Genomic DNA, 27766 nt, shown 5'->3' with positions numbered 1-27766 from the left:
ATAGAATATACAGGAAAATGGGGCTAGACTCAGTGGTAAAGTATGAATGTCTACAAAATAATGTTCCAGTAAACCTTGTCGAATTACGTAAGAAAATCTTTGAATACCAGCAATATAAAGAATCTAAAAAGGAATATTTTCGTATAGTCTATGGTCAATGCAGAATGAGTTCAATTTCGGTATTAGTACGGCTTCGATTCATAGAAGAAAACATGAAAATAAAATGGTGTATAGCAACCAAAAGAGGTTTCCGAAGATTAATGAAATTAGTAAAACAAATTCTAACTTGTCAAATGGAAATAAATTCCCTATTCGTTCAACTAGTAGTAATTTTAGTCATGTAAAGGTAGTTCATGAATTTCAGAATTCTGATAAAGGATGTTCCAATCAAAAGGTGAATACCCTTAGTGGATGAAAATAAAATGGCTGCTTTTGTGTATGGTCAGTTGAAAGGAAAACGATCTCAAGTTTGTTGCGATAGTGGATCTTCGTTCAATTTGATCTAACCCCAAGTGTTAGAAAAATTTTCCATCCCATTTACTAGTTTTGGGAAAGTAAATTGGAATTTCACACTGCGTCGAGACAGGCTAATGGCTGTACGAAAGTCATGTTAACAGTGATTATCGCTGGTATTTCTCATCAAGTTTCAGCTAACAGATACTTTGTCATGTGAACGTTTGATTGGTGTGTCTTACTTGAAAGCTGTAGGAGCCCGAGCAGATTATGTGAATGAATGATGTTTTGTATTTACGAACAAAATTTATTGTCTGATGAGTGAACGTTCGGCTTTGAAAGTATCTCTCAATATAAGAGCTGCAGGTAAACTTTCTAGTAACCACATAACAATTTATTTTAGGTGGGTCCAAATGTCGATCAGGGCTTGGATTTTTGTGGAAGTAGGAAAACTTCTAGACATACAACCAACAAGATTTTGCTACCCAGTGTAATATTAGTTTGGAAGAAATAGAAAAACAACTTCTAACTTTAAATACGGAATTTCAGCGTCAGTTGGAGCCCGGTATTAGTAATATAGACAAAGCAATCAAAGTGTAATAGCAATCAAAATGTAAAAACTGATGATATGAACCGAGTGGTGAATGAATCCCAAATTGTGAAAGAACTCTCATTGGATGATAGCTCTTCGGGTTGTTCGGATATAGATGAGGATTTTCCCCATAGATTTCATGAGCTTGTTAAGAAGATGGAGAATACTACTTCGGAGGGATTACAGAGCAAAGTAGAACACTCGAAAGTATTTGACTAGTAATGTTGGTGCTAAAGATGTGCTGCATTTAGGTCCGGGGTTGGCTAGAAATAAATCAGTGAAAGAAGATTGTGTAAAGAAACGAATGATTGGGTGCACTCCAATTCTGACATTCTCGGATTCATTGTTAAAATGAAATTATGCTGATGTCATTACTAATAATGTTGGTTCTTACAAGAGATCTGCCTGTAAGATCTACTTAAATGAAAATTAGCCTTTTCGGAAAAAAAATCCTTTTCCTATACCAAAACAAAAGAAGAAAAGAGTAACTGATAAAAAATTGCTGGAACAGGGTATTCTTAAGGAAACTGATTGTTTTGAATACGGAAGTATTCATAATTGTTTTCTTGTTAAAAATAAATAAAGATGGTAGTTATAGATTAGTAGGAAATTATACGAAGGCTAACCAGTTAGTAATGGGGGATGTTTTTCCGTCTGCAAACATGGAGGAATGTGACTAGCCTAGTGGGTTGCCGTTACGTAACGCACCTGGACATCAAACAGGTCTATCACCAGCTGGTCTTGTCAGAAGATTCTAGGTGTATTACAACTATTGTTACACCGAAAGGTTGTTATAGAAATACCCGAGTTCCCTTTGGTATCAAAACTGAGAGTAATTTACTGAATAGAGTTCTGCAAAAGATACTAGGAGATCTTGAAGGTATTGGTGTTGCTATATTTTTTTTGATCTTGAAGGTATTGGTGTTGCTATATATATTTTTTTTTTTTTTTTTTTTTTTTTTTTTTTTTTTTTGACTCTTATTAACTCATAAATAGAAAGAACAACATAAATATATAATCAAATTGGTTTTAGATAGGTGAATATCTCCAGATAAATCTTTCTTTTTTAGATTATGTATTTGGGTTTCTTAGCGGATGGTAACAACATAGAAATTGACCCACAAGAATTCAAGCTATTAGAGATCTACCACCACCTTGAAATAGAAAAGTTATTGCGTTTACTGGGTATGATAAATTTCCTGGATTGCTTTTTGCCAGCTTTGAGTGATTTTAGATCTCCCAGGAAACCTTTTGTTTGGAAAGAAAGAGCAAGATGGTGATATAAGAAATATTAAGTAATTAATTGAAGAAAAAATGTCTGTTTTTATTGACGTGAGTGGTAGATCTATTGCTGGATGGATCGGACAATACGATGATCACAATAATCTTATCCCAGTTGCATATCATTCGAAGAAACTTTCTGATCCAGATAGATCAATATACGACATTGAATTTATTTATTCAAAACGATAACTCGTTTTAAGCATTATTTAAGAAATAAATTTGAAGTTTATACTGATAAATCTCCGACCTGGATTTAAACAATCCCAAAGGTATCTTGAAGTATGATCCATTACTACAGTAAATGTGTCAATTTGACTTGATATCCGAAATATAAGGTCTGGCAATAACTTATTAGCTGATTACTTGTGGAGAATGTACGATTCTTATGAAAATAATTTAGTCAGCAGTAAAATAGGCGAAAACGTTAAAACAAAAAATTTAGCATCGCTAAATATATGGAAATTACTTTTCGCTCATAAACCTATACAAGAATATCAACAAGAAGATCCTGAATTGTTGAACATTATTTAGAAAATAAAGGAAGATCAAAAGGTCGATGGACTTTTAATCCATAACAACTTACTATTAAAGAAGACGCGAGCGGTAAGTAATACACATATGATAGTTATGCTTAATGTATTAAGATCTATAATGGAATATTTACATAATCAAATATTAACCGGTGAACATGCTGGGACACAAAGGACTATTGGTAAGATTATGAAAATGTATACATGGAATAATTTAGTTGATGATGTAATTAAATATATACAAAGTTGTAAAATATGCCAGAAGGTGAAGGAAAAGAACAAAAAGAAAATGGGTATGTTAGGTTTAGAGGTTTGTTCTCAAATAGACGAGTTATATGTTAGACCTTATAGGATCAATTCCTAAATCAAATTGATATTCGTATATTCTTACATATGTAGACAATGCGTCACGTTTTGTTATGCTGGAAAAATTGATAAAGGTTAACGCTAAGATAGTTTGCAATACATTATATTCATTATTTTGTAAGTAAGCTTTTGCTCAGTCAGTATCAACAGCCAATGCTAGTATTTTTGTTTCAGAAACCTTTCGGAGTTTTATTCACAGTTTAGGAATAAAACACATAAGACTGGCACCTTATCATATCAGAACATATGGCTCAAGCTAATATATCAGAACATTATATTAAGGGGATCTGATACCTCTTCGCTTAGGTTTCTAACCATTTGAAAACATGCAAATTTTAATATGGTAATTTCTAACAAAGTATTACAGGTAATGATTTGAAATTTTTAATACAAATACACAAGACCCATATAAATCCAACCACGGTCTCCAATTTACGTTACATACGTTAGATTAATTGCAATATATTCTTCAGTAAGTTTGGCAACAGAGAATAAAAAGTATGCTGCAGAGGGAAGAGGGTTGACCATCTGTTCTAGCTGCTTTTAATGTGATTCTCACTTCTCAGTGGTTAGAATGGTCTGGACTGGAAGAGCCCAAAACCACTTCTTTCTTCCTTTCACGGTTTGTTGGTTTCTTCCACCCCCTGCAGTCACAAGAAGACAACTTGTTTCGGAAGTAGCAAAAAGCAAAACTGAATGACACCACGGACGGATTAAAGGGAGGGGCGGTCACTCCCTCCGAGAACATTTGAATACTTTGAATAATCGGAGTAAGAAACTAGAAATTGCGTAATCTAATAAGAAAAGTTTGTTGAAGTATATAGATCAAGACGCATTTTAAGTGTCAAGTGTCCCCTCCCAATCCCTTCTGAAGAAGTTCTCTTTTGTTTCTCTGTTCCATATTAGCCTTTACACTTACACTTTCACTATCCAGTATTGATTTTGACCTTACCATCTGCACAGCAAGGCGAGTAAGGTTTACGAGTCCTTCCTGCCCCTTTTTCTGCCCCCATTTTTAAAAATTGCTAATTATAATAAAATTTATCGAAAACAATTCATCCCAACGATAAAGACTTATACACATTCATTATTGCAATCTTAAAATAAACTCGCCGCCTGTCGCGTATGCTAGCGATCTAATATATACGAATAGATGAAAAGTTAGTTTGAAGCCTTATGTATTGCTTTTCTGTAAGTAAGTTCGAATTCATATTTGTTTCTATTGTTGCATCGACAAAAGTGAGTGCCAAATCGATTTAGGCTCGTTGGTCTTTGCGAGGTCCCTAAACATGCAAGGATGTGGGCAGTCACCAACCACTTGAAACGCCTCTGCACTAGAGGTCTGCACGTCCTTGGGCCTACAAAGCATGTATCACTTCGGGCCCGGGAGGAGTTCGGGCAGTAGCGTTATTTCAGATTTGGCTTGCGGGGGGGGAGGGGCAAGATCCCTTGATATATGTAAAATTTCGCGTTTTTCACTGACTTACTACTATTCTATTGATAAACTCTATATAAATCTCAAACCCAGGGGGGCAAATGCCCCTCCCTGCCCCCCTAAATGACGCCCCTGGGTTCGGGCTATGAATTTTTAAATATACAACCATATTTCTAGGACTTTTTCGGGCCTAACTTTGTAAATATAGTGTAAAACGATACAAATTGCACCGTTCTTTCTGGAAGACTTTTAAAACACAACTGCAAAATCAAACCTCGAATTGCTGTAAATAAAAATACAATTTTGCATTAATAATTAAGTTTCTGTAATTCGAGCTTATTTCGGGCTCATTTGATTATCACAGAGCTCAGTCCGGGCTCGTGCCTAAATGCTAAGACATATTTCGGACTCGAGTCGGGCCTCACATTGTAAATTCACGGGCCGGGCCCGGGCTGAAAATTCCGACCCGTGCAGATCTCTGCTCTGCACCCGCACACATTCCTTCCTAGTCCAGAAAATCTCCTCCCCTCCGCATCCTCAATAATGGTAAATTTGTTCCTCGTATATTTGCTTATTATTGTAAGAGAAGTTCAAACCAGAACTCTAAAATTTGTTCGTTCTCTGGGGTAATGTGAGTAATGCAAATTAAGAAAAATATGCGTAATATACAAATGTCAGAAAAACTTGATATCAATTTGAATAGACCTTTTACGTAATGTTTATTTTAGAAATAATAAACTTGTGCAAATATATCGAGGCATCTGAAATTTAATGTTAAATAGTGGCGAGTGAGCCAGAAGGGGCGTGCACTATTCAGTTAGTCAAAGAACTCATATATGTAGCTTGAAAACTACTACTATTTAAACCACTATTGAATTAGGCAAATTTGTAAAAAGTAGGATAACTATAGTTGGAAATAGTGTGTGTATTTTTTAGGAGGAAACCCAGAAGTACATTCTCGAAATAATAATAATAATAATAATAATAATAATAATAATAATTATTATTATTATTATTATTATTATAATTATAATTATTATTATAATTTTCCTCACTTCAATCATAGGTTGATGCGCAAGAAGGAAATTTTAAAACTTTTCTCTTCCCTGGGAGAGCTGTTTTATAATTTGATAAGGTCTCTTCTTCGTAACTGCATCTATCTTTGGTCGGGCCGCGGTGGCTCAGTGGTAGAGCGTTCACCTCTAATGCATGGCGTCCTTAGTTCGATCTCAGCTCGCACCAAGTGAACTTTGTGGAGGACAAACACCATGTGTGGGGGTTTTCTCGGGGTTCTCCCGTTTCCTTCCACTTTCCGCATTCCACCATTTCCTTCATTTCTCAAGATCACTAGCTCCTTTAACCTACCAGGCATAACTGTGGGACGTAAAACTTATAGATTTTTCTATCCTTGGTCTTCCACTTCCTGGTTTTTCTTCTGCCTTTTCCTCTATCAACACGGTGGTCCGATCGGAGTGTCGAATAAGATAGCCAAGCATACTGTTTCTTCTCTTTCTTATTATCTTCATGATTTGTCGTCCTTCACTAGCTTCCTTTAGTACGTCTTCATTCCTTCCCTTATTATTATTATTATTATTATTATTATTAATCTTTCCACGAGTATATTTTGCTTTTGTGGCAAGATTCGCCGATTCTAAGGTTTTTTTAAACTTTCGCTCTTGATTATAAAAATACATTATACATTATAAAGGTCTATACAAAGAAATGTATAGGTCTACATTCTATAAATAGTATACACACACATTCTATCATTATAAAAATAACATACATCTTACAAAGAGAAATTATCAACGAAATACCTCACTACTATTAAACAACATTTGTACTGTGTATATATTTATATTAATTATACAGACTGTCATGTCTTTTAATCACATGGCTACCTAGCTTGCCTCACGACGATGGGCAGACGCCAATAATTTGAGTAGTCTAGCAGGGAATCGAACCTAGAACCAGGCGATCAGGAGTCGGACGCTCTAACCACTAGACTATGGAACCCCATTGAATGACTATAAGGTTAAAATTCAAATGATTCTACAAAAAACAGTTATCAACGAAATATTTCACTACATTTCTAACACTAACGACATTTATACTGTTGATACATTTATATTAATTACTTTATGAAAACAGGTAGAATGACTATATATATCTAAAATTAAAATGATCCTACAAAAAGCATTTTTTTTTTCCAACGAAATACGTTACTACTGTCAAACAACGTTTATACTCTGTGTACACATTTATATTAATTACATTATAGAAAAGAATAGAATGATTATATGCCTGAAGTTAACTCATCCAAACAGCAATTATCAATAAAATATCTTAATATTGTACACTAATTACATGTACTGTACACTTTGTATGTTACCAATACACTAATTTCTGAAAATTGAATAAAAATATTGTATGTATGAAATATTACATTGACCCCACAAAACCAATTTTTGCCAAGTCTAATACCATCTTTCAAAGACATTACTTTTAGTTTTATTACAAAGTAGAGCATTTATAGCATCTTATACGAGAAGAATATAGAACTTCTTATCATGATAAAGTACATTTAACACAAATACGTTATTTAGATACAATATTTTTGTTCGTTCCAATTTGTTAATACAAACTACTGCTGCTGTTGCCTTTTTACATTTACTGTCTTCGAGTTGATTTTTGTTTGTCGAATCTAACACTGAAGTTCACGACGGAGAGGAAGTGACTGTTCCAACCGAGAATCAACAATTCCAGGGAGTATGACTGCTATTTCTATAGACAGCCGACAAAAGGGCAAAGCTGCCCAAAACAAGTTTTAGAAAAAAAGGAAAAAAAGAAAGAAAATTAGAAGGAAAGGAACAGAGGCGACATTGGTTTTTAGCCTGAAGCGCTCATAAATCACTATCACGTGTCGCGAAGACTAGTAGGGCTAGAGGTTCAGAGGGCTCTCAATTCCTTCAAAAAGATCTATCCATATACTGTACTATATACAGCATAGTTGCCAAAGTTACTGAAGAATATATTGCAATTAATCTAACGCATGTAACGTAAATTGGAGACCGTGGTTGGATTTATATGGGTCTTGTGTATTTGTATTAAAAATTTCAAGTCATTACCTGTAATACTTTGTTAGAAATTACCATATTAAAATTTGCATGTTATCAAATGGAGAGTTATAAACCTAAGCGAAGTAGTATCAGATCCCTTTAAGGCTTTAAAGGCTTCCTTGAGGGCGTATTTTTCTCATTGTCAGACAAAATGGGCAGATAGTATGTATGAACTTCAATACCAGCTAAACATTTGGGAACATTCTGGGTTAAAGGCATCACCTATCGAGCTATTTTTAGGTCGGCCGTATAACACCCCTTCGGAGAACCGATAGTGTGTGTCTGATCAGGAATTGTATAAATCAGATCGAGCTGAAGTTCGGAAAAGAGCTCTGGATAACATGCGTAAATCTTAGCAAAAGAGACAGAAAAGACATTTCTGGAACGAAGGCAACCAGTTTAGGTTAATGTAGATGGAATGGTCTAGTAATGAAATCCTTGAACTCTATTCCTCTGTGTATAATAAATTTTGTAAAATAAGATATTTTGTCGTTTAAAATTTCTTCCCTCGGTGTCAATGGCATTCATGCAAAGATTTAAAAATTGAATTAAATTGTACTTCCATTTATACCAAGGTATACTACTTCGGACTGACTAAGCGGGACTTGTTAGTCTTGTGTATCTTGTGTTTATTCCGCAAATTCTTTTGTAATTTCCAGATATTGAACAGGTAAGTTACACTTTATCACGTAACGAATGTCTCTTATGTGTAAAATCCAAGAGAATAAATATACATATTTTTTTCTTGAGACTTTCGGATTAACTTGATTTTGTGTAGAAAAAATGGATATTTAATTTTCAATTTGTTGTTGTTCAATTGAAATTAAACATTTTGCAAAGCATTGAGAATCAAAATTTAAAATTATGGTGAAAGTATAGAATTAATTGTAGACTCAATATAAAATCCTTAGTAAGTGCCAAAAATGGGAAAGTTCAGTTTCATGTAAAAATGTGGCCGATGTGCCTAACACTACTCAGTGAAAAACTGGCTATCTAGTATTCACTGTGGAAGTAGTTCAAATAATTCCCAGAAGCGTGCACGTGGCTATATGTCTCATCAGTTTTGAAGTAACATCTGGGTTGTTTACTCAATTTTATCGTTTTGGCACTTAGCACAGATTTTATATTCAGTCTGCAATTTCTAATTCATGTTGAAATATACAACATAAATTATTTAGAGTAATTAAAGATACAAATGAAAGTTACACCCTGAGGAATTCAGAATTGTAAAATTTAAAATTAAAGAAACTAAAAACTTAGATATAATATTTTGACTTCCTGAAGAAAATTTTTTATAATTTTCCAGGGCGGTGACCTTGTAACAGTTGTTACAACATTATTTCTGTATCACGATATTTATGTTTAACTTTTATTTTAACACAGATGAAATTTTCTTTAATACAGGTGGCAACACTGAATTGGCGTGCTTTGGTTTCGCGCCGGCCTGAGTCGCCATTGTGTGCTCTTACTCCTTCCCGTTAAGATGTCTTCCAATGAATGCTGAATGCAAGAAGTTAAAGCGAAGTTCGTAATGAAACAAATAAGTTTATTAGGTGTCAAGAATCGCAGTAAGTTCTGTGTACTAATAAGTGATTATTACAGCAGTTTATTTCAAGGGATATATGAAGTCGAATTCTTTGAATATTCAATTATGGCGTAATGTAAGAATGAAAGAGAAAGGCTGTGTATGACCAAATATTCCGAGGCAATTGTGGTATTAGTGAGTATATATTTAGATATTGTTTTTAATTCTTTTCTTTTGTTAAATGGCAGTTTTTTTTTTGGGGGGGGGTCTATTGCTTTAAAAGATAAAAAGAACTTTAATAATCAAAGTTTTCGCTTTCCATTTGGCTGTGCGAGATAGGAGTTTAGAGAGGAGATAATAAGTTACTTGGCAGGTGTTATACTTGCCTCACAGGTTTTGGTTACTTGCATTGGCGAGAGAAGATGTTCCTTCCGCTCTTACCGATCAGCTGTGTTTGTATCTTTTTATGAAGTAAATTGTTGCCTTGTGAGAAGAAAAAATTAGTGTTACTTAAATTGATTTTGAAAAAACAAGTCACATACCTTTAACTTCCTGTCAATCCGCAATCATTGAATTATGCTTGCCCTTTCTTTTTCATTTTTTGCCCTCCCCTTATGAAAACAAGGAAGAAGTAAAGGAAATGAAAACAAACATTGTGGCGGTAGAGCGGGATAAACGAGCAGACTAAGATAACATGAAGATGAAGCTAATAATAACTACATTTAAAAAACAGGGAGGAACTACTATAACGAAGTAAGACAAAACGGAATAGGAAGGTTGAATGTTACAAATATGTACAGAATACAGAAGACTAAAGTATTAACTAAAAGGGTAGAAAAATTCAGTGTGGATAATTCAACGATCCTAAAAGGTGATGGGCGGGAAATGATAGTCTTGTAATGGTTTAGGTATTGTCCAGAAAAATACGCTCATAGCTGAAAAAATAACGTTCTTTGTTAGTCACTGTATAGGCCTATTTTAAGCTCTTCGAGAGATTAAGTTCGTAAATAACAATGTCATACATATATGTTAAAGGAAACATGTTACACACCAACGACGAAGGATCATGTAAAATCTGGACGATTTATATGAAAAATTACAATTGTAGTTTTAATGAATTTCAAACATATAATGAAGAATGGTTGTACACAATTTCAAAGAAGAAAAGGGATAAAGATGTTTCGACTGATAATCAGTACAAAAAGTACTGTACACTACATAATTAGCGACAACAGTACTGACAAATTACCAGAAATATTTTGATGTCTTCTAACAGACATGCAGAAAATGAAATTGATCATGTTCTTATAAACAAACGGACACATCAAGGGAAAGAGATATGAGTTACTTTTGCGTGCTGCATTATCTGACTACGGAAAATCATTCACTCCGGCGAAAACATCAACGATTATCTATGCTTATAAATTGAGCGTAAGAAGCCTATTAGTTACTGGTAACATTTTGTTTAGGTCTTTCAACCGGAAATAAGAGAAGATACGTACGAATGACTGACCTTCGATCGTTTCGCTGAAGAGATCGTTCCCATTGCAAACATTATCATAAATCCACAGAGTTACGATAAAAGAGCTCAACCTGGAGTTGAAATAAACACGGAAAAAGAGTTGAAATACGAGTCAAGGAAAATGAGTTGAAAATAAATACAGAAAAGATTTTAAGTAATACAACATAGCAAATGAAGTATAGATCAGCAAAGAAAATCAATGACATAATTCAAAAATACAATGTGCTCTTCATCTATCTTAAAAGTGAAGATCTTCAACTATCTAAGACAATAGATTTCTATGGATAGCAGCATAAAAGAACCAATTAACACACACTAGGCCTGAATGCACTGTGAAATTGTCAGTCCTGACCACACAAATAGAAAAGGGTGCTTTAAAGGTTTTACGGAAAGAAGTGTGAAATAAGAAAAGATGAGGATTTTAAAACTTCACGGTAGAAACTATTGTCATCCAGATGAGCACTGTTTTATGAAATTTGGTTTAGTAGGTGCGATGCTTGTGGAAGTATAATCAACAGTTAGAAGTAAGTAAAAGTAATCACAAGTTTATAACTTTTACATCATATTGATTATTTCTAGACTGAACATAAAATATATGGTAAGTGCCAAAAATGGAAAAGTTCGGTTTCATGTAAAAATGTGGCTTATGTGCCTAACAGTGAAAAACTAGCTATCTAGTATTCACTGTGGAAGTAGTTCAAATAATCCCCAGAAGAATGCACGTGCATATATGGCTGTAACATTTGGGCTGTTTATTCAATATTTTCGTTTTTACTTAACACGGATTTTATATTCACTCCACATTAATTTTGCTGTATAGCCAGAAAATCAATTGAAAAGTTCAGTCACTCAAAATATATCTGACGGGTTTCGAATTCTTGAACTAGAATATACTTGTACTGGAACAATACAGGATTATAGGAACTTTTTATCATATAACTTTTTGTCGCAATTCATACGTAATTCGCTGTATGAATTAGATAGTGACCAAGTATAACCAAGATTTTTATAAATATGGAATTAAAAAGACATTTTGAGGTAGTATTACAGCAGTACGTAAGATAATAAGCGTAATTTATTTATGAATACACGACTCGAAAAAGGTACTCAATAGACGGTAAATACAAAGTCAAGGGTAAATACTAATTGGTTAGTTTGGGGTCCCGTCCAGCAGCGAGGCTATATAAGTGAACTTACAGCTTAACATCGGACCCGAATTTAATGAGGTCCATTGGGAGAATAAATATTGAATATAAGATCGATTCATTCTTGATGTTATCTGGTGTACTGTGTAGTGTGTGGTTCTGAACGGCGTGGGTTCACCGATCATTCTGTAAGACTATAGCAGATAAAGAATTGATTGATTGGAATTCAATATCTTCTTTTAGCATCAAAGATTTATGAGATAGGAACTACTTAGAAATCAAACGCAAACTATTAGTCGGAATATTGTTGAAATACTGTACTATTTATTTTACATTATTCTGTGAATAGAGATATTGAAGCGCCACTTCAACTCAAGATAAAGACCAAAATTGCATGCAGTCTCATCTATACCGATTCCATTATTATTTCCATGAGATTTAAGATGAATTATCCTAGGATTTTTAAAAGATGCTAGGAACCAAGACAGTTGGAAGAATGGAAATTTTAAAGGAAGTCTGCACACATGTGAATGTTGGTCTTCTCTAATGCCATTCTAATTACTACTTAATATAAACAATAAATAAATAAATAAATAAATAAAATGACTAAATTTCATGATAGACGAAATGTAGCATTTCGATAACTTACCTCTGCTCGTCTAGTTTGCATAGATAATCTATCTTCACTCATTACTAAACCAAACATAACTAGAGAGATAAACTGAGAAGTATATGCTTTAGTGGATGCTACACCAATTTCAGGACCAGCATTGATGTGTACACCACAATGAGACTCTCGACAAATTGAACTACCAACAGTGTTCGTTATACCCACAATCAGGGCTCCTCTCTGCTTGCAGTATCTAAGAGCCATAAGGGAATCTGCTGTCTCACCTGCAAAAAACACATGCAGTGGGAGATGAAATCTGAATAGAGATATTGAAGCACCATTCTAAATCTTTTACTAAAACAGAATTTATTAGTTTACTAAAACATAATATAAAACAGCAAGTCAGAATTTATTACTAAAACATTAAACCTTTTACAATTCGCACAATTTATAAAATATTACCTGTTACACCACCAGCAATCATAGTTAAACAATTAGGAGGGAAAAGAAAAAAGTAATTTAGCAAACTTTTCAAAGTAAAACGGAAATGTATTTACAAAAACTTAATTACACGTTTTGAAGAGTGACCATCCCTTTATTTTTTTACATGTCAGCGACTCAAATTTAACATCAACTTTAACCCATGTGATACACTTCGTTCGCCTGGATGGTAAACCATAGAGTGCAGCTGATGACACCACTGACACTTGGAAAGCTCCGGCTAGTGAAGTCATTTACTGGTCCGAAAACATGTACGGCTGACGGAGACTGTTCTGTGGATGCATCAGAATCTCTTAATTCCAAGGCTTGAGTTCTCGTAACATTCTTGCAGCAACATTTGGACATGCACAGCCAGGCACAATGATGACCTCGAATGATTGTGACTATCTCGTAGCTATGTAGTTAGCGTAAGCATCTTCGGTGCGGAAGACTCAGATTCAATTTCTGGTGGAAGATGATGTGGGACAACGGAGGACCAGTTTGAATTCAGGAGTAAAAGGCAAATAATACTAAGTCTACGGTTGATCATGGAACAGCACATCAGAATAAACAAACATTTTGTGATAGCATTTGTAGATATAGAAAAAGTTTTTGAGACGTAGATTGGAATATCATGTTCAAAGCGCTGAAGAATCCAAAGGTGGATAACAGGCAGAAGAATAATATACCAACTTCACAGGAATCAGACAGCTGTTATAGGGAAAAGGTCACAAGGAAGCAAAAGTACGTACAGTAGTAAGGCAAGGATGTGGACGTCTATATAGTTTTATATAGTTCCTGTTCAACATCCATACAGAAGAGACTATGAAAGAATTCTTGGATAAAAACGAGAAAGACGTAAAAGTAAATGGACAGGTTTTCAACAAAATGAAGTTTGTTCATGACATAGCACTGACAGCGGAGAACGAAAAGGATTTACAGGAAGCACTTTCAAACCTGAACGACCAACTGATAAAAAAGGATAAATAAGAAGAAAATCGAAGTGATACAGTGCACTAGAGCTGTACAGGAAGAGACAAACGTATGGCTAGAGGGAGAGAAAATCGAAGACGTTAAGACGTTCCCCTATTTACGAAAGTCTAATATCCTCGGCCGGAAGAAGTTAAAAAGACGTACGTTCAAGAATAACACAGGCTAAATAAGCACTCAATAGGAAAAAAGAACTGCTAACATCAAGAAATCAGTCGTTGGACGCTCGAGAACGATTTATTAAGACACTAGTATAGAGCGTAGCGCTTTACGGATCAGAGACGTGGACATTGAGAAAAGCTGACATATCCAAGCTAGAAGCATTTCAAATGTGATGTTCGCGCAGAATGCTGCGCACATCGTGGACCGAAAGGAAAAGAAATGAAGATGTACTAAAGGAAGTTAATGAAGAACGACCGATCACGATGATAATAGGAAAAAGAAGAGACAGCATGCTTGGCCATCTTCTTCGGCACTCCAATTGGTTCATCGTGTTGATATGGGGAAGGCAGAAGGAAAACCAGGAAGAGACAGACCAAGGATAGAATATCTAGATGCAGCTACGAAAATGAAACCTTATTAAAGTACAAAACAGCTCTCCCAAGCGAGAGAAAAGTTTTAAAACTTCCATGTTGCGGAGAGGAAAGTTGAGTAGAGAAAGAAGGCTGGGAGCAAATTTGCAGTAGCCTGTACTTCCCTTATTTGTAGTAGTCTTAGTTTGTAATAAAATAGTTTCCAATAGAAGTTCTGGGATAGATGTAACAGCAAAGTATGTGCAATGTTTTGATACAACAAAATTTCAGTAATTAATCGAACTTCATACTGCAAGACACAATTGGACTTTTATCATCATGGGAACGAAATCTAGCTTGAGTTCATTAATTTGTAGAGTTCTTCAATTTTTAATTAAATAGATTCATAATCTTACTTCCCAGAGTCTTGTCTCAATAATAATAATTCGCAATAAATGTTTTATTGAATTTTTCAGATGTCGAAGAAAAACGGAGTTTAAATTTTTGATTACAAAATTAACCATACATTGGTTAGAATATAAACAACATATAATAAAATGGACAGTAGGAAAGAAAAAATGTTTCCAGATTCATTCTAAATTTTTACAATGTTAAACTTCAAAGGAAGTTCAATAAATTTTAAATCTGTCTGTTACTGTCTGTTACTTTTGTTCTTTAAATCATATCTTGCTACCTCAAGTTAACTAAAAACAAAGTCATTACCTACTATACTTGTGTTGCAGTTAATTAATTAACAGACTGGTCAGAAACGCACGAAGAACCATATTTAATAAAAAGAAAAATATTTCGGAATCGTTATTGTATATTGATTATTAAAAGAAAAAAAAAAACTTCATGAGATTAACAGAAAATACTCCTCCCTCTTTTTCTATACTTAATGCTTTAAATGTGGCCGTCACAACCATGTATGCATTCCTATCAATGCCTATTTATTGGCACGGCGGATGTATCCGAAACAGGTTGATTTGATTTTTGCGAAGACTCCTTCTGACATTCGAAAGAACAAGGTTAGACCTAAAGATTGAAATTTTTCACAGGTTTATTCCAATATGAGCGCAATTTCCGCTATCTCATTTATCTATCTCAGAATTAAGGAGTCTTGAAACAATCTGCTATTTTGTACCATGTCTTCTTCCACTATACTTCCATTTCTTTCTCACATTTCTGGTATACCTGGTCAAAATATCTATTTGCATATGCAGTAACTGATTTTAAATTTTATTAAATTTCAATGATCATAAATATTAAGAAAACCCCTCCTTTAATAACTAAATAAGAATATATATATATTTCATCCAATTTAATTTTAATTTTGAAATTCATCTTCGAATTAAAATTTCTATTCACAAGTACTTCCGTCTAGAAACAAATTACGTACATTCCCTGATACACGTAAGTAAAATGTAAACAAATAAGAATTTCCTTTTAACTATAATCGGATTAAGATTTCTGGGTTTTGGGCACCTATGGCCATGTTAGCCCCTCACGTATGAGGGATGACTTCCCTCGGCGATCATACTATCCGAGTAAAGGGAAGGAAGGAAGGAAGGTACCACCCAGGCATTTGCCTGGTGTGAATGAGGACAACCCTGGAAAACCTCATTCAGAATAGCTGTCCTGAAAAAGCTGTTTACACTTTTTCAACCGAGTGTCCCCACCGGGAATCGAACCCAGTTTTACCGTAATAATTTAAACTTCTAGGCAGCATTTAGTCCAAATTTTATAATACGCTATAGTAAAGAAGAGAAGTAAATGTTCGCTTTCCATTATTTACACTAACGGAATGTTCACTTTGTTAAAGCATGTACCGTATACACTAAAGGTTCTTTTATTATTACTATTTTTAAACCGTTGTTCTTTCTACGGAACGTAGGCCCGTTTTCGCTTATGCAAACAATAGAAGGAAAATTATATACCTAAATTCATACAGATATAAAGAAGAAAAAAATAAAATGGATTACACCTGAAATCTTAAAAGCAAACATGGTAAACATACAACTAATTAAAACTAGGAAGCGTTACCCTACCGGGATGAATGAATTAATTTACAGACAACACAAAACTAGTTATAAAAAATTGTTGAAGATAGCGAAACAAAATTATAACAGTAGGAAAATTCTTCAGTCACACAATAAAACAAAGGCAATGTGGAAAATAATTAAAGAAGAGCTCAACATGCAAATACGTAGTACCCATATAAATAGCATAATTTATGAGGGCGTGAACATGACAAATCCAAAGGACATAGCAACGTCTTTTAATAAATATTTCACAAATGTAGGACAAACTCTTATTAAAAACAAAGGAACTAGTAAAACTAACTTATCGGAACTTAAAAAAATGTGATAAATCTATATTCTTGAAACCAGTAACAGAGAGTGAAATAACCATCATAATAAAACAAATGAAAAATTCGAATTCGGCTGGATCGGACGAATTATCTAACAATTTAGTAAAAAGTTGTTACAAATATTTAGTTAAACCATTATGTTATCTCTCAAATATTTCAATCGCCACAGGAACCTTTCCTGATAAACTAAAGATTGCTAAAGTTAAACCTTTGCACAAGAAAGGTAAACTCAATGAAATAGAAAACTATAGACCCATATCATTGCTACTCATTATAGGTAAAATTCTGGAAAAAATATTGTTCAATCGGGTTATGGATTTCATTAATAAATATTCTATTATATCCAACACACAACATGGTTCCTTGAAAGGTAAATCTACTGAGACAGCAATTTTTCATTTTCTAGAAAACTGCAGAAAGTTACTGGATGAGAAAAAAATATCTATAGGAATATTTTTAGATCTAACAAAAGCCTTCGATTTAGTAAATTATCATATATTGCTAGAAAAACTTAGCTGCTATGGTATTAGAGGCTTAGCAAATAAATGGTTTGAATCATACCTTAAAGATCGGAAACAAGTAACTGAAATCACAGGAATAGTTAAAAATAAAATTCAAAAATGTGTGTCAAGTGAAGAAATTATTAATCGTGGCGTACCACAAGGATCAATTCTAGGACCACTTCTCTTTCTTCTTTATATAAATGATCTTTCTGAAAGTATTAATAGTTCATGTGTGACTTTATATGCAGATGATACAAACATAATAGTTAGTGGGAAAGATGAATGCGAATTAGCTTCAAACTTGCAAACGGCAATGAACCAACTTTGAAGTTGGATGAATAAAAATGACCTAATGATTAATGTAAATAAAACATGTGCCTTAAATTTTAACAATGGCAAAAGTAATCAAGCCAATGCAATAATAAAAATAAATAATAAAACAGTTAAATATGTAGAAACTGCTACCTTTCTCGTAGTTAAAATATCTAATAATTTCAACTGGGAACCACATATAGAACATATAAGAAGTAAGCTAAGCAAACTATGCTATGCAATTAGTTGTGTAAGAGATAAGATTAATATAAAAACAGCTAAGTGTATATATTACTCAAATTTTCATTCTACAATAAAATATGGCTTGATGTTCTGGGGAAATGCACCTAAAAGTATTGCTATCTTTAGGCTACAGAAGAAAGTAGTAAGAATACTTGCAGAAGTAAAATGGAACTCTTCTTGCAGAAATATTTTTAAGGAACTTGGAATAATGACTCTTCCCTCAATGTATTTGTTCGAAATATTAATGTATTTGAAAAAACATAGTAGTGAATTTATTGTTAACAAAGACATTCACAGTTATAACACAAGAAGTAAAGACGACATTCACTTGCATGCACATAGGACAAATATATACAATAAATCAGTTACGCACAAAGGTACTCTATTATACAATCTACTTCCATCATGTATAAAAAAATCAGGTCTCTGTCAGTAGCTTTAGATCCAAACTTAAAAGGTACTTGATAGAACATTGCTTTTACTCGGTTGAAGAATATGTAGAAAATAATTCGTATACATAAAATTAAATATATAGTAAGTAAATTAGTGAAACCGTAAGAATCTATATGTAATAATAGTATGTACGTTTATGTATACTGGTATATATATAAATGACATGTCCAATTTCGTTGTATGACGATGAACGGATTCAATAAATTATGATTATGATTAGGTATATGCCTGCCTTCCGTATACCTACACATATCCGATCACCGATGAATGAACCATTAGGGAACGAACAACAATACAAAATAAACCATGAATCCACGAACACTTAAATGAATTTAAAGAGTAATCACAAATATTAAAATAATCAACGAAGAGATTAATAATAAAGGTGTCCTAACATATCGTGTACTATCCCGTAATTGTACAAGGGCAAACTAACACAGAATAGTACTGAATTGTACTCAATATTAGGTAATGCAATGACAACATAAATGTACATACATGTGTTACCAAATGAACATACGGTATTAAATTTAATGTTACGTAATCGGATAAACGGTATGTTACATTTTTCCTAGCAGGCTGAAAAATCATTTTTTACTGTTTAAAATATTCAAGAACCTTTTCACGTAAGTCAAAAAGTTTCTTGTTAGATAAATTTTGACTCGGTACTTCTCTCCCCTTTAGGTCTTCAAACTGAATTCCTATGAGTCTTCTTTATCAAATACGGCCTCGTATAGCCATGTACTTACGTGAGATTTTTCTAAATGCATCTGATAAGAAATGGGTTCGGACCATTATTATTATTATTTTATATTGAGTGGTAAAGCGTTCACCTCTGGCACATGGGGTCCTTGGTTCGATCTCAGCTCGCGCCAAGTGAACTTTGTGGTGGACAAACACCGTATGCGTGGGTTTTCTGGGGTTCTTCCGTTTAATCCCACTTTCTTTATTCCAGCATTCCATTCATTTCTTATATCACCGTCCCCTTTAGCCTAGCCAGCATAACCGTGGAACGTAAGACTTATAGATTTAGTTTCATTTTTCATTATTATATTGTCCTCTTGAATCTCAATCGGATTATTTTAGCTTACTGCCTTCTTTTGAAAATAAGCGAGGCTCTACTTGAACATGGCGCTTCGAGGATTCCACATTCCGCATTTCCGATGGCCAAGGAAACTGTACTCTAAATAAATCTTTAGCAGAATAAGAAATAAATAGCTCCGCAGGAGTACAACTGAGGCCACTGTTATAAGAGTAATTTAGTAAATTCTGTGCAGGCTTTCCACATATTTTTCTATTTAGTATGATTCATATTACACATTAAACGTATTATCTTATTTAATTCTCTATGGGAACCTTTTAGAATCTCACTGGCCTTCAGGTTGTATGGAGTGAGGAGAATTCGATGCTTCATACAGTAATTTTTCCAATATTGTTATATAAACTATGGTCCTTTACCAGACTTGAGTACGAGAATAGATAAACATGTTCTTTATCCAGGACTGGCGTAATCTCTGCCACCGTAACACTTTTTAGAGGTAAGTTGCATATGAATCTACTATAGACACATATTATCGATAAAATTAGGGATGCGCACGAGTCGAGACACACTTTGTAAAATTCGAGACGGGTCGAGACAAACGCATTTCTCGACTCGAATTTTCGAGTCGACCTCGTAAAAATCTCGACTCGACTCGAATGTCTCGAAAATTTTTCTATAATTTTTAATATTATTTTGAAGAACAGGACAAGCAGCGAACTGCGTCGGAACTAACATCAGAGTTTAATGCTGGGCCAAGTACAAGTGACTCGAAATTAGTGTTGTAAAATTTCCGGAAATTTTGAACCTGTTGGTAAAAAACTGTTTTTTTCGATTTCTTTCCGGAAAAATTGGAAACATTGAAAAAAAATTAAAAACGTTTGTATTTGGTTAATTTTACTAGTAATGATATATTTTTTTTCAAACGCGTGAAAAATATAAGTGAAAAAAATTTCAATATTGCGAATATTAAAATATAGTAATCGAAAATAAAACTATTCCAATTATTATCTGTATTAAAATACTAGATTTACGGGTATATGTTTGTCCCCACAGAAAAGTTTATATGTTTGTCTCCAGTCCTTTCGACAATGAGATATTGAACCCACAAGTGCTAGAAACGTGCCGTTTTCATTGGTTGATTCCAAATTTTGTGTAAATTGTCCAGTTTTAATGAATATTAAAAAAAAAAAAAAAAAAAAAAACATGGCCATTAGTTCTTTATTAAATTTTTAGGGGTACACTGGAAGTACTGAAAATGTTTAAAAGTAAAGCTTCATACCCTACGAGTTATATATTCCAACATCACATAGTTGTATATAGGGGTTGTATATTTCTCAGGTTTTTGTTTCATGGCCAAATGATAAGAAAACTAAGTATAACCATTTCTCCAGTTTAAGATGAATCTTCATTGTTTGGAGATTTCTTAAAAATGAACTCCGTATATAACTGAGATAATTAATTGTGTGTGTAATTTATTTACTTATTGCATAATGCATGCAGAAAGAAAGAAAACACTGATCATATATGAATTAGAAATTCCAACCATAAGTCGGCTCAAATCTTGCAAACGGTGCGAGATATTAAAAAAAATAGTCGAAAAAATTTTCCCTTTATGATACTCCCTGCCGATTTTTATGAAGGCGTTCTTCACTTGTATCTGTAACGGGGCATGTACAGATACGAAGAATGACAAGGAGATTCATTCTCATATGTGAATGATGCGCTGTGTAGAGAGCGCAGGTTCAGCTAGTTGAAAATTAATAGTCTGCACTCATTTCTGTTGTCCTTTATTCGTGGATGCGCATTAATTACAGAAGTTACAGTTACAGTTACATGCATTAATTACAGTTACATACAAGCCTACCAACATGAAGTGTTCTGTTGCAAAAAATAGGTCTCTTGAATAAAACTGAGTTCTCAATGTGCTCTTTGGTCTGGTGAAATTTTGTTAATGTTGACCAAATTACTTCTTAAGAGAAAGAGCAATTGGCAAATTTCACTAATACTCATGCACTAAAACATATAATTACTATTATTTAATATAATATACACACTTATATAAACTTTATGTACAAAATTCTGTATGTAAACAAATACATGTTTTCTAGTGCGACAGATTATCTATTACAATCAAAATGAAAGTGACTATGTTTCTAACTTAATAACTCTTGAACCATCAGACCGATCTCGATGAAATTTTCAACATAGATGAGGTTCGGGATGGTTTTTATCATTTTACTTTGAAGGTGCAACTTGAGGGAAGGAGAGAGGGGAAAATGACATATTAGTATTGAATCCACAATTTTCGGGGTCGCTGAAATGAGCAATGACACTTCCGATGCCATTTAAATCAAAATTCAGTTCCGCAACTTGGCGGAAGGGAGAATATATGTTGATTTTTCTTGCACCTTTTAATGGTAGCGGAATATTTCCTTGTCTGTCTTAAAAATGGTTTGACAAGAAACTTGTTGTTGTTGTTGCTGTTTGTTTGTTTTCGTTTTGCTCTTTTCTTTCAGGAGAAAGAGCTGCGAATCTTTGTTCCTTCTTGAAGCCAGTTAATAATATTTAGGGATCTTTCCTTCGTGTTTCCCTTTGTTCATTCCTTTTTCGCACAGTAATATAAACCATAAAGGCGCTGAACCAACCAGATTTTTTTTTCTGGAAAGACTGATGTCTCACAACAAATTTGTCTGTCGCTAATTCAATGGCCATTTGAGATGGAAAGTTGAGGGTTGAATTCCTGAGATAAATAAAGCAATAAAGAAAAAGTGGACGGTGAGCAAAAGTCAGACTCTCACTCTATTTCACAAATGGGCATTCAGTAAATGGAAATGTGCATTCAAGATGCAGAAATATAGAAAATGTTCATTCTATTATCTATACAACCCGGCTACGAGTCTTTTGTTTTGGCCACGGGGGCAGTCCAAACTACGGAATATGTAGCCTACCGAAGGACCACACAGATGTTATCGAAACTATTGTGCTATTGTTTATTTGTATGCTTTGGCAGAAACTTCTTTGGATATCCTCACTTTTGTTACTTGCAGGCACGTTGAGAAAAGCAATTTAGTAAATCAAGCTTTCTGTCTAAAATCTTTTTATTTTTTTTCACATTGAGAAGCAACTTCAACTCGTCGCGCTCTCGAGTTTGTGCTCAATTACAGCTGGAAAAGATTGAAGTTCCGATCACAGCGGATCAAGAGATTCTGTGAATCTGAACATTCGGCTTCGGGGACACTAAAACGTCGTGGGATGAATTTTCAGCAATGAAGTACCTTTCATTTAGTTGGTCGTGTTATTTGTTGCGTGGTGTGGCAGACAATAAAGCTGTAAATATTTTCGAATTATGAAAATTTTAATTGAATCTTAAACGTACGTATAAGTGTGTAGTGTGTAGAGGAACATCGAGTAGTTATCTCCATGTGACAAAAAGTATAGTCGCTTTTTAAAAATTGCCAAGGACCATGTGAGTACATGTCTTATCCTATGAACCATGTTTTAAAATACTATACTGTTTTTTCGTAATTTACGTTGCTGTCTGGAATAGGCTATAAAACGTAGATATTTTAACAGGGATGAACTCAGGGGGTGGAATTTGGGGGTCCGGACCCTCCGAAATCCTGATTTTTGTGAAATTTAGTCTAATTCTAGGGGCAAGTTCATAAATTCTAATAAATTTATGCTCAAATTGAACTTGCACTCCCGAATACCTTTGACCCTTCCGAAATAAATAAGGGACGCGCTGTCTCAGTGGCAGAGCGTTCATCTCCGCTGCTTGGCGTCCCTGGTTTGATCCCAGCTAGCGCCATGTTGACTTTGTGGTGGGCAAACACCGCGCTCGTGGGTTTTCTCAGGATTCTCCCGTTTCCTTCCACATTCTTCATTCCACCGTTTCATTGATTTCTCATCACCGTCTCCTTTAGCCTAACAAGCTTAACCGTGGGACGTAAAACTCAAAGATTTCATTTTTCTTCCGAAAAAATTGCTGCGTACGTGCATATATTTCAATTATCTTTTATGAAAATGCTGTTCTACTCAAAAGTGAAGGGTTGGAAGAACATTGGGAGCTAATTGTGTTATATATTGTGCTCATTATTAACATTATTATTATTATTATTATTATTATTATTATATTATTATTATTATTATTATTATTATTATTACCCTGAAAGGTATGCAACCAACCTTCCAAGTTTTTAACCATTGTCAACGTGAGGTCCAGCGTACCGGCACATTTATTATTAAAAAACTACATATATATATATATATATATATATATATATATATATATATATATATATATATATAGAGAGAGAGAGAGAGAGAGAGAGAGAGAGAGAGAGAGAATGAGAGAGAGAGAGAGAGAGAGAGAGAGAAAGAAAGGAAGATAGATATACATATATATATGATCGAAAATGGCGGTCGAATTCATACTCTTCGGGGTCCCTGAGATGAACAGAAGATGCCGTTTAAATCCACAAATTGAGTCCCATTTAGCACTCGTAAGAGGGGACGGGAATTGGTAAAGGTAATTGAAAATCACCAACATTAGTGTCGAATTAATAGTTTTGGAGCTCGATACGTTCATTGGTGACAGTTTTGGTTCCTTTTATGTCCAAAATAAAAGGTATTCTCCCCGTGCAAGATATTCGGCTAGACTGTAACGAACGGAAGTTTCACATATTCAACACTTTATTATATTTCTCGCTGCTCAAATTTACTCACTTGTGTGGTATATGTGTAAATAAGATCATATTTCTTTTTGAGTTATTCGAAAAACCTACAAATAATAAACAGGGAGGATTTTACCAGAAATCCGAAAACTAAAGAAGTAAAATTAAAACCTGTTGCTTTAAGTATTTTTCCTGTTAGCAAAATACATTGTATAATGCTGCAAACATGTTACAGCAAGTAAGATTACTAGCATCAGACGAAGAAATAGTTTTTAAATTGTATTTTCCGGTTTTTGCTAATATTTCCGAACAAATTATTTTTTATTAATGGCTTCAAAATTTTTGGAAATTTTACCGATCTCGACAAAATTTTCAACATAGATGAGGTTCGGGATGGTTTTTATTATTTCACTTTGAAGGTGCAGCTTGAGGGAAGGGGAAATGGGAAAATGACATATTAGTGTCGAATCGATACTATTCGGGGTCCCTGAAATGAACAGTGACAATTCCGGCAGTTTAAATCCAAATTCAGTCCCATTAATACTCTAAGGGGGAATAGTGACATGTAAAGATAATTGAAAATTACGGATATTTACGTCAAATTCATAGTTTTGGGGCTCCATAAGTTCATTGGTGACAGTTTTAGTGCCCTTTGTGCCAAAGTGAAACGTATTCTTCCCGTGCGAAAAACGAGTATTCTGCTAGTCTGTAATAATAACGAACGGAAATTTCACATACTCAACCCTTTAATATATTTCTCGCTGCTCAAATTTACTCACTTGTGCGATATATGTGTGTATATGTAAATAAGATCATCTCTCTTTTTGAATTATTCGAAAAATATACAAAGAATAAAGAGGGATTTTACCAGAAATCAGAAAACTAAAAAGTAGAATTAAATCTTGTTGCTTTAAGTATTTTTACGTTAGCGAAATACATTGTATATACAGTAGGACGTCGATAATCCGAACGTCAAAAATCCGAACGCGGTCCCTAGAAGCTTTTTACATTTTGTCTTAATATAACGCTAGCGATAAACAAACAACAGTGTGTTCGTCGACATTATGTGAAGTCAGTGTTTTTACAAAAGTTCATTCATACGTAATTGTTTGTCATACATATTTTTATTTATTTTTTTTTATCTTCTTTTAGGCCTATAAGTTTTAAGTATGACTTACAACATCAGTGTAATTTAGTGAACGAGCAAGTTCTTCAGAAACATTAAATATAAGTAGCCTTTCGTATGGTATTGTAGTTACTGTATGTACTGAATAACCATTGTATCGATAGAAGAACATACCGTAAAGTATATGTAAGCCTAAATGGCATTTTCTTGGTCATTTTCGAAAATCCGAACTACCTATGGTCCCAATTAGTTCGGATTTTCGACTTCCTACTGTATATGCTGCAGACATGTTACAGCAAGGAAGATGACTAGCATCAGGCCAAGATATAGTTTTTAAAATTATATTTTCCTGTTTTTGCCAATATTTCCAGACAAATTATTTTTTTTTAATGGATTCCAAATTTTCGGAAATTTTACATAGAACACGGAAGACATCTCTATAAAATACATGTTTGATTTAACGTATTAACTAAAATGATTCTGGCCCTGTTATTTTAACCCCCGTCTGGTACCACGAAAAAAATTACACTAAAGGTACCATGGAGTCAAATTTGACCCCACTTACAAAACACAACTATGCAAATAATATTACCTCTGAAATTATGTTTCTTTATCCAGACATCTTTATCAAAGAATGTGAACACCGTTTTCATTATGTTTCAATATTCGTGTCTTATTTTTTACTATAAATGTTTTATGTACACTCATCTTTAGTACATTGCACATTAGCATAAGAATATTCGTTATTTTTGTAATTGTTCCTTTGTAGTTCTGTTTAATCGTCCTTGCATACGTCGCACTTTACAAAACTCATGTCATGTTGTTTGCACAGAAAATTGCTGTACTTGATGCAGAATGTGGCGTGTTTGTTGTCCTTCGCTCGTGGACACAGGTAACACCGCCCGCGCCTTCCATATAGCTTTGTACCACTTGGTTGTGAAGGATTGCTTGTTATCCTCATACCACAGCTCTCGATGACTTTCTTCACTTCCTGTGGGGTTTGCTGGAGTCACATCACTACCGTTTTCTAGCTTGCACTCAGACCAACTTGCACTTTCCTCACTCTGGGAATCAACCACTCTGTTGAATTCTTCGTCACTCTCATCCCAGCTCAAGCTGTACTGAATAGCGTCTTCTTCGTCACTGTTGAGCTTCTCCAAATAGACCAACTTTTCTTCAACAGATAGTTTTTGTCTCCCATTATGTCGTTTTGTTTACTACCGCTTGATGATAATCCGCCTTATGCAGAGTCGTTTTGATGTACGATTAGTGACATACTAAACGCATGACTACTGCAGGAAACATATGTTAGTCGAACTCTTTAGTATGGCACGAATTACGCGTCAGAACGACTCTGCATAAGGCCCAATGTGTCTACTGATGCTAGCGTTGCCAATTCCAGGTGTTGCAATGTAGCCAAGACCAGGAAGAAAATAGCCCATATTCCAGGATCTGTTCAATTCGCGATTGTAATAATTATAAAACAGGATTATTATTATTATTATTATTATTATTATTATTATTATTATTATTATTATTATTATTATTATCTACCATTTATTTTGGTAGGAAAAATAATACACAGGGCATAAGTCATAAAAAATGAATGTAACATATTACATAATTTTGAACACAAGAGGTATCATGGGGCCAATTTTGACCCCAAACACTTATACTAACAAATCCCTCTCATTAGGTAAACCTGAGGTCAAGTGTATACTAAGCATAATTCCTGTCTGAAACCAAAGTGAAAATACAAAAAAGGCTTGAAGCTATTTCGAATGTATTAAAAGTTACAGCACTGGAAAGAACACTGGGGTCAAATTTGACCCCATGGTACCTGATGCGGGTTAACACTTCCCTGCTATCAAGGGGGAACTTCATAAGATTGGTCGAGATAATTTTAATGCGTGTATACTAAGTAAGCTAACTAGGATTATATTTTAGTTTCTTTTGTAGCCATAACTCCGTTCTATCACGGTGCTAACTTTGAAGAGTTTGGATGAGTTGTGCACAAAATTTCCCTATTATAATACAAGAAACACAAGTACTCAATTATCTTAACTCTAAACTAGTAAATATAAAGTAGTTTTCATTTTGAAAGCATAATAGAATAAAATATTCGAAAATTTCAATTTTACCCAAATTTTCCGTTTTTTTTTTTTTTTTTCAAGTTCGGGAAAGCCGTAAAAAAATGTTTTCTACCCAAAATATCTGTTTTCTCCCAGGCCTTCACAACACTACTCTGAACACATAGTGCACCGAACACTCCTAATAATGGGCCTCCGCAGCCGACGACCCATTCATGTGCGAATGTTAACACCACGATATCGGCAACTACGACTGAAATGAATACTGACCATCGCCACTGGACCTTAGCAGAGTTGGCGTGGGTCAATGAAAACTTGACCCACGACCCACTGATCCACCACCCACCGTGAACCACTCTGACCCATCACCGACCGTGAACCACTATGACC

The 27766-nt window shown here is 34.2% G+C and overlaps 1 protein-coding gene across 3 annotated transcripts in view; it reads right to left on the bottom strand.

Moving 5' to 3' along the window:
- Positions 1–27766, bottom strand: part of LOC145660877 (glutamine--fructose-6-phosphate aminotransferase [isomerizing] 2-like) — a 364008-nt gene that overhangs the window by 121970 nt on the left and 214272 nt on the right. For all 3 annotated transcript variants that reach the window (XM_081726310.1, XM_081726317.1, XM_081726323.1), the window contains one exon: positions 12621–12865. In XM_081726310.1, the coding sequence (XP_081582436.1) occupies positions 12621–12865 (245 nt within the window). The remainder of the gene's footprint in view (positions 1–12620; positions 12866–27766) is intronic.

The sequence above is a fragment of the Thermobia domestica genome, chromosome 1 (genome assembly GCF_964235325.1).
Source record: "Thermobia domestica chromosome 1, izTheDome1.hap1.1, whole genome shotgun sequence".
NCBI classification, from domain to species: domain Eukaryota; kingdom Metazoa; phylum Arthropoda; class Insecta; order Zygentoma; family Lepismatidae; genus Thermobia; species Thermobia domestica.
This window is presented reverse-complemented; position numbering and strand designations above follow the sequence as displayed.